The 9,019-nt window shown below is 37.3% G+C and overlaps 1 protein-coding gene across 1 annotated transcript in view; it reads left to right on the forward strand.

Annotated features, from left to right (window-relative positions):
* LOC111076108 (transcriptional regulator ATRX homolog) overlaps window positions 1-3,173 on the forward strand; it is a 256,306-nt gene extending 253,133 nt beyond the window's left edge. Inside the window, exons 16-19 of the mRNA XM_041595643.1 lie at window positions 1,409-1,614; window positions 2,616-2,643; window positions 2,711-2,778; window positions 3,145-3,173. Of these exons, the coding sequence (XP_041451577.1) occupies window positions 1,409-1,614; window positions 2,616-2,643; window positions 2,711-2,778; window positions 3,145-3,173 (331 nt within the window). The remainder of the gene's footprint in view (window positions 1-1,408; window positions 1,615-2,615; window positions 2,644-2,710; window positions 2,779-3,144) is intronic.
* Window positions 3,174-9,019: the final 5,846 nt, after the last annotated feature.

The following is a 9,019-nucleotide window of genomic DNA, read 5'->3' on the forward strand; positions in this document are numbered from 1 at the left end:
AAATTCTGCTTGCCCCAGATTTTCGTGTGGTTGCGGAAGGAGGCGGGGCGAAATTTTGAAATACACTTGTAACAGTGTGATATCACAGCAGTCTGGATACAAAATTTGGTTGCTCTAGCTCTTATAGTCTCTGAGATCTAGGCGATCATCAAGACAGACAGACAGACAGACATCCACTTTCACCACAAATACAATATACCCCTTAACTCTTTTTGAGTACGGGTATAACAAAATGGCAATGTTGAAGAAAAGTTTAAGATAGTAGTAATATTCAAAATCCTTTTCAACCCATTAATTTTTGTGAATATCGACGCTATAGATGCCGAGTAAAAATTATATAAGTGCGCACTTATGAAATTTTTAAAAAGATTTTAGGGGTATATTGCTCATCCAGACCTACAAATTAATTTTGTCTCGTGCAAATTACATTCAAAAGTTTGTAACTTAAATAACACTACTCGACACAATTGAACTTTTTTTTTCCTCAAGGAACCAAACAAACTTTTTCTGATAGATTTGGGGCTGTAAATTATTTTTAAGAATTATGGTTTACGTTTAAGTATCTTACATTTGGTTGTAATGAACTTTACCATTCTGAAAATCTAAGAAATGCAGCTACTAATAAGACCCAAACACTTTGTGATTTCAGCTTACCGTTTGGTAAGACTTTAAAAACTCAGGAAAAGTCGAAACAAAATTATATCCTGGGTCCTTAATTTTTCTGTGTATAGCTGCATTATTTCGGCGTCGTTTAAGATATTGCCGGTAAAACGGTAAAATGTGATTTTCGGATGGTTGGCTAACCAATTTTAGATGAGCAAAACCTTAAACGAAGCCGACTTTTCCTGAGTTTTTAAAGTCAAAATTTCGTAAAAAATACCGCACAAAAAACCTAATTTTTGCGTTTGAAACCTTTATTATTCCAAGACGGTTAGCTAAAACCATAATGTGCTTGGGTCAAATTTCTAGCTGCATCAATTATCTTTTCCGAATAGCAAAGTTCTTTACAACCAGATTTAATATACTTAAATTATGTGAAAAAAAAGAGCCACCTCTAAAAAAAGCTAAAAAAAAATACCAGATACCAAAATCTTAAAAAATAAGATCTGCCATATAAGCAAAAATATCATCAAACATTTTCAAAGCCCCAAATCTTTCAGAAAAAGATGGTTTGGTTCCTTGAGCAATAATCGTGTCGTGTAGTGTAATAAGAGTCCGAAATACAATCGAACTTCCAAAATTATTATAAATATTATATATGAACTCTTAGAAAATGCTTTTGGAAAATAGTTAGACTTAGAAGTGAGCCTGGGGAAAGTTTGATAATGTTAGTAAAAGCTTATGGAGTCGTAGATACTTTCTTCTTTTTATTATAAACTTTTAAATATCCAAATTTTTTACTTCACAGGTTGACGAAGCCAAAAAAATGTGAAAGAACTATGCCAGTACTACCTAAGGACACTATACTAGCACACTTGTTAAGACAATCGGAGCTTGTTTATAAATACCATGAGCATGATAGTCTCTTAGAAAATAAAGTCGAGCAAGAACTGAGTGAACAAGAAAAAGCGGATGCTTGGGAAACTTACGAAAAGGAATTAGAAGTCAATCTGGGTAATCAGTCAATAGACTGGTTACACTACTCGACAAAATTGAACTTTTTTTACGCTTCGAAACAAACCGATATTTTCTAATAGAGTTGAGACTTAAAATTTTTTTGTATATTATGTTTTTTCTCTATGACAGCATTTTTTATTAAAGAATTTGGAGGTAGTGGTTATTTTCACATAACTCAAGTATCTTACATCTGGCTGTAGTAATTGTTGCCATGCTGAAAAGCTAATATGGGCAGGTATAAATTGATTTCAAGATATTTGTGGTTTCAGCTTACCGTCTAGGAAATATTAATCTTTCAAATGCAAAATTGATGATTTCTGTGCTGCATTTTTTCATAGACATGCATAGACGTATTTTTTAAACCATCTAGTTTTTAGGTTGTTTTTCAACTTAGACACGAATTTAAAAAAAAGTATATTTATTTAATACCGAAATTTTTGCTCTTTGAATTTTCCTTTACTCAAGTTTAAAGCCCATATTTGCGCTTCGGACCCGTTTTGCTTCTACATCAATAACAGTGACGCTAACTCGCACAAATTTTTACATTTATACACGTAAAATATAAGGATTCCAAGTTTTCGACTTTTCTTGAGTTTTTGAAGTCAAAATTTAGAAAAAAAATACCGCACAAAAATTATATTTTTTGCATTTAAAAGCTTATGATTTCCCAGACGGTAAGCTGAAGCTAAAAAAAGTTCGGGTTTAATTTACAGATGCATTCATCAGCTTTTTAGAATGGCATGGTTCATTACATGCCGATGTAAGAATACTTAAGTTATGTGCAAAACTAAAGCTCTACCTAGGAAAATAATTTTAAAAAATACAATTTTTTGTATAATTATTTAAAAAAAGTTCTGACACAGAAAAAAAATGTGATTTTTAAAGCACAAAATCTATAAAAAATAGTTGATTTGGTACGAAGCTGAAAAATGGTGTCGGGTACTGTTACTTATTAATTATATTATATGTATTTTTAATTTTATATTTTTCTCCTTCAGAACAACAAGAAGGATTAAACGCTGAAAAGTAAGCAGGTTTTTTAACCGTTTTGTTAGAAAAAAAAATTGAGTACTGACAATTTTTGTTTTTGCAGAGGTCAAATCAGTATTCCAAGATCAAGACTGTCCTCGTACATAGCTCCTATTCCAAGTCTGGATGTAAGTAGAAATTTAAAAACTATAGAAAAATATTTTAAAAGATTGAATTTGTTACGAAGATAGAACTAAATCACTTCTACGACAGATGGGCCTATCCTGTTTCTATCGCTTTTGGCCCACTTTCTTATCCGATTATATCTGGGAAGCCTCCTAGGCTTACCAAAAAGATATCCAGTGTAAAAAAATAGTTTTACAGTTTCGTAATCAGTGAGCGTTGAACAATCCTCGCTATCATTTCTTAATTCGTCGGCAAACAATGATCAGGCCATGGCCGATCTTTTTGCCAATTTTTCCAAACCACATATTTTCATGAAAGCTACTCTGGTCAGCCGTACCCATACATTTTACCAATGTCAAACGGCATTTTCAGCCCCTCACTGTTTCATGATCTTCGACTAGTTAAGACGGTGTATTCACCAGGTCCTGACAGAGTTCCTGGCTGTGTACTCAGATACTGAGCCGTCGCTCTTTGTGGATCCCTGCTTAAACTATTTACCCTATCCATTAATTCTACTTGCTTCCTTCCAATCTGGAAGGAATCTTTTGTCATACCTCTACATAAGAAATGAAACAAGTCTGACGCAAAGTATTATAAAGGTATATCTAAGTTATCCGCTGTAAAAGCTGTAAGCTGTAAAACTGTTTAGGGTCCTGTGAAAATCGTAGAATTGAGCGTTAAGAACGGAGAAATTTGACCAAGCTATTACATAGCGAGAGAGAGAAGAGGGAGAACCAACTTCTCGAAATTTTTTATAAAGTCTTGATTTTAAGTTTTTTAGACTGGATAACTCTTTGGTAAACCAAGGAGGCTTCCCAGATCTAACCGGACAAGAAAGTGGGACACAAGAATAAAAAAATGTGTCAAGTACATTGTAAAAAATGTTTGTGCCTTTCATAACGTCAGTGCACAAGTACAGAGCGGACCAATAAAAATCCCTAATGAAGTTATTCAGCTTCGTAAACTCGGCTTTACGAAAGCAGCGGACACGTTCAGATAGCCTATCCATTCGATCCAATACAGTAGGGCCAATATCGACTGACACTTCGAATGTAGGATGGTAGGAGTCTTCAGGTATACTGAGCGGAAGGGCTCGGGTTAACAACGCTATGGTCGGATCCGAGACAAAGCACAGATCAAGCAATCGACCCAAGGAATTTTTCACATGGTTGACTTGAGACAGGGATAGGTCTAGCAAGCCGTCGATAAAGTCATGTCGTGACATGGGCACAAGGTTATTAGACTCGTTTACGGAAGACCAAACAGTACCTGCCAAATTGAAATCACCAAGAACTATCATATGGTCTTTATCTGATAGCGAGGAAGAAACAGTTTTTAAAGCGGACAGGTGATGCTCGTATATTAAGATATCCGAGGAAGGTGGAATATACGAGAAAGTAATGAAAATGGAAAAGCCTGGGAGAATCAGTTTTACGCACAGGAATTCCAGGTCTTGTTGAACCTGGACCATGAAATGTTCCGACGTGAAGTTTGAGTCCACTGCAATAAGGACGCCACCTCCACGTCGAGACGAACGGTCATTTCTAAAAATTGTGTACCGACCTGCCAAAACTTCGGAACTAAGGATGTCCGGCTTTAACCAGGTCTCGGGGAACACAATAACGTGGGACGAGAATGCTAGACTCTCAAGGAAAAGAGTGCTGAGCTTACTACGCAAGCCTCTAGCATTCTGGTAGGTAAGTTTAGTTAGTTAGTTTTTTGGATGGGTGGAAGTAGAGGTGGAAGATGAGGATGGAGATGGAGCACTGGTCTGAATGCTAGGAAGAGTAATGGGGGGCCTATTCTTTTTCTTTGCCTTAAACTCTTTAACCACCAAATGCTCCGGCCAAAACTTGGCGGAACAAATGGTTTCAAATTGAGTTGACGAGACGCTTATCTTGAAGGAATATATCTCCCTGGCGTAAGAAAAGATAAATTTTTCCACCTTTAAGACGACGGCTTTTATTTTGCTTTGTATAAAAGCGGTCACATCACTGGATGTGAGGTCAGGGGCTAGCCGCGAGACAAAAACTTGTCGCTTTGGTGGGACTCCCACCAGTGGTTTTGGCACCACAGGCCTAGTACCTGTAATGCCAGTATCCGGTGGTCCTGGACATCTATTAGGTGGTGGGAGCGAAACTGATGGGATAGTTAAGGACATGGGTGCGGACTCGACGGATACGGACGCTACAGACATGTCTACCTGCATACTCTCCGAAGTGACGCATTCGGCTCTCGAATCTGCATCACCAGCAGCGATTGTTGCCCTTGGAGTAGCAAACGTAATCAACTGCTGCACTAAGGGAGTGGTCGGAGTAAGTTTTTCGGTTGCTAAAGCGAAATCGGTAAAAATAAGATGAGAGTGGAGAGTGGTTGCAGCAACAGCTTATAAGTAAGAATGTTACTGCACAGAAAGAGGGCGTACTTACGAAATGCAGCAAAACAAACACACGACTAACCGACGCACAAAATTAATTAAATAAGTTGTGTTTTTACACAATTATTAGCCATGCACCCGCGGTAAAGATTGATTTTAAGGTAAGTTAGTTAGAGAGTTAATTTAAAGATAAAACACCGGCTATTTAAGTAAAATAAAAGGAAAGTGCGGAGCGTAAATCAAAAACACGTCTGGTCACTACGAAGGAGAACGAACGATATCTCCTTCTTCATTTCGCTACACCTATACACCCCATATTTCGCCTTCTAATAACAAATAAATTGTACACATATAAACTATATCGAATCCGCTCGACTTCTTATTTAATCTAAAACAACAGCTAGTGAAAAATCTCGCTAGCTCACTAGTTCTGGGGTATATCTTTCGGTTACCGGAACATTACAAATTTAAATTTAAAGTCAGTTGAAAATTTAGACTTTCCTATTCCAAGCAAGCGGAGCGGGCTTCTCACCCTTTTCAGTTTCAAAGTGCTGGCCAAACTGTCGGTTATAAAATTGATTTGGGAGCCTGAATCCATTAGTACCCTTGCTATCTGGTAATCTCCAAGGCGGCCTTTTATTTTTACAAGGGCTGTGGCTAAAACTACTTATACTGAATTCAACGACCGCGCATGGTTGATTTGGAGCACCTTCGAAAAATTTTAGGCACTCATTATCATATTTACTCTTCTTAGTAGTGGATATTATGTGGTAGAGGGAATTGAAGTCCGAGCAAAGGACCCTAAATGGTTCGTGCAAGGAATAACTCGATCTACAAAACGGAAGGAACAAAGGAATGAAGTTTCTAGTAGATCTAATAGGAATCGTAAAGTTTATGCGGCTCAACAAGTCACGGCTATCTACGTCACCCTTGATCAGGTTGTGCATAAAAATCACACCAAGCATTTTTCTACGACTAACTAAGGTTGGAAGGTTTATTAAAAGCAATCTACGAGGGTAAGATGGCAGTCTCACACCTGCATCCCAGTTAAGGCCATGCAGAGCACAAAGTAAATAGTTATTTTGGACTGATTCTATACGGTCCTGGTGTACTTTGTACTGGGGGCACCATAAACAAAAGCCGCACTGTAAAATCGGCCGAACAAGCGAGATATAGAGAGTCTTCGTTATATAGTGGTCGTCAAATTCCTTTGACCACCTCTTTATAAATTCAAGCACTCCCATGGCCTTATTCACAATGGTAGATATGTGGAGTCTAGTTCAACGCCAAGATCATCCACCAAGGTAATTCTCTCAAGAGCACCGCCGAAGAGGGTGTAAGGAGCCAACAAGGGGCTGGAGCGATGAAATGTCATTACTTTGCATTTCGAGGCATTTAGGTGTAACATATTTGCACAACACCATGACTGAAAGTTATTGAGATCGGATTGCAAGCGAGATTGAAATGAAATTTCCTTATACTCGACACAGAGTTTAACATAATCCACATACATTAGTACTCGAGAGTTTGTTAATACTGAAGGCAGGTCATTAGTAGGGTGAAATGGTGAAAAGTAGGGGGCCCAGATGGCTGCCCTGTGGTACTCCAGAAGTAACCTTTACAGGTGAAGAGGAGTTTTTAAAGAGGAATCTTTGAAACCTAGAACGAAGGTAGCTAGAAACCCATCTCAAAAGATTAGGCTGATGTTGGTTGATTTGAGGATGTTTGACATTGAATTTTTTGCAGGTGTCGCTTCTGATTGGTGAAAACGGGATAGAGTGTTTCTGACGTAATTGGATGGCTCTGTCGACTGTGCTAGGATATTTGCATTTTCTTTTATAGTTTTTTGAAAGGGTGTGAAGTGTAGTGTCTTTTGCATGGATGAGGTTTTTGGATAATTTGCCTGTTAGGAAGTCTCACTTATTTTCAATCGCGTAAATGTTGGCTTCAGCATGTTATTTATGGGTGTGTTAGGAAATGCTCCTCTCTAAATGCTGCATTGAGGATGGGTTTTCTAGGCCAGTGTTCCGCAAAGCGTGTGCCGCGGAACACTGGTGCACCGTGGTCATCGGCTGGTGTGCCGCGGAAAAAATATTAAATAGGAATACAGAGAATATAGTTAATTTATTATTTAACCAGTCAATCACAACTCTTGTACGAATAGTAACTAACAGTTAATTTGAATACAAATTATATTAAGAACATGATTTTAAATAAGAAAATTTTTTATTAGGGTATCCATGTCAATAAGTAATGATATTTGAAATACATACGTATCCAAGCATGCATAAGTATGCATGTATGTATGTGTGCTCAGCAAACGAGCTGCCTGATATTTTGATTACCGAAACTAGGGTTGGGGCACGAAAATACTTTTGGTATTTAAGCTGTTATTTAATATTTAAAACATAGTACTCAGATCGAAAAAAACACCTCGCGAACAGAATCAGGGTTGATATTCGTATGAAACCGATAAGAAATATTTTACGGCAACAACTGTTTTCTAGGCTCTGTACGGAAGGCAATACTCAGATCAAAAAACAAAAAGGTCGGTATATACTGGAAAAGTATCCGAAGTATATGCTTGTTTTTTTGGTATGTTTCGACCCACCTCGAAAAATATATCACTTTGATTTCTTTTGCCAGCAAACACGAAGCAAACATTGCAATAAGAGAACAAAAAACCAAATGAAATATTTTAATAATGAAGAAAAATAGAATCTAATTAATGCAGTATTATATGAATGACAATTATATGGATATTATAATAAAATATTTTTATTAATTTTCATAAATATAAAACAAATATTGCTTTCAAAAGAGTTTGTCTTCACGGTGTCCGGCACGGGAGGCTTTGCCGTGCCAATAAAATATTGGGGAGCCCAGGATTTGCCTGTGGAAGAGCAGCCCCAGCCGAAGAAGTGCATTTTATTAACTTTAAACAAAACCAAGCAGCGGTCTGAGCAGTGTAACCGTTCGGAGTGCACACCTATGGTCACACACTGGCCGCTCGAAGAATATATGAAATTTGTTTGCTGGCAAACAGTTTTTCGATCTGGTTAGGTAATTCTCTAAATTAATTAGGTTAATACAGACTTTTGTTACCAACCAGCTCGCAAAGCTTTAAGAGAAGGCTAACATTAGCGGCTCGGAAAACTTGTGCTATACACAGGTACACACACATATGCATGTACTTGCAGGTTCTTTGCGTGCTCAAACATGCAAGCGAATTCTAAATATTTTTCCAGATTTGTACTCAGTTTTGAACTCGTGCGAGAAAAAAGCGTGGATTTAGTCTCATATTAATCGTTATAAATTTTTTTATAACAAATAAATTGCCAATAATACGTTTTTATAATGAAAAAATTTGTTAAACGTACCGCAAGTTTGTCATGTGAAACTAATATATTGCCAGAAGAAGCATAGTCAACGAAAAAAAAACCTAAGATTGTTTATCGCAAATATGATGAGAGCTATGTCAGCTATGGCTTTATTTATTGCGGAGACGAATCGTGCCCAGTTCCAAAATGTTTGGTTTGTGGAGAAACTTTGGGCAATAATTCGACGGTGCCCAGTAAACTTTTACGACACTTAAATACTAAACACCCAACGTTAGCTAAAAAAGACAAAGCATTTTTTTTACGTATGAAAGACCATTCAAAGAAACAAGCAACTCTCATGACTTCGTCTTTCAAAACATCAGACAAAGCGCAAAAAGCAAGCTACGCGATCGCTAATATGCTAGTTAAAGCCAAGAAGCCTCATTCTCTCGCTGAAACTTTAATTATACCTGTCTGCAAAGAAGTTGTCAAGATTAGCCAAGAAGTCGTTAAGGAAATCGAAAAAATACCGGCGTCAGCAGATACAATC

Source organism: Drosophila obscura, unplaced genomic scaffold (assembly GCF_018151105.1).
Source record: "Drosophila obscura isolate BZ-5 IFL unplaced genomic scaffold, ASM1815110v1 contig_137, whole genome shotgun sequence".
In the NCBI taxonomy this organism is placed as follows: Eukaryota; Metazoa; Arthropoda; class Insecta; order Diptera; family Drosophilidae; genus Drosophila; species Drosophila obscura.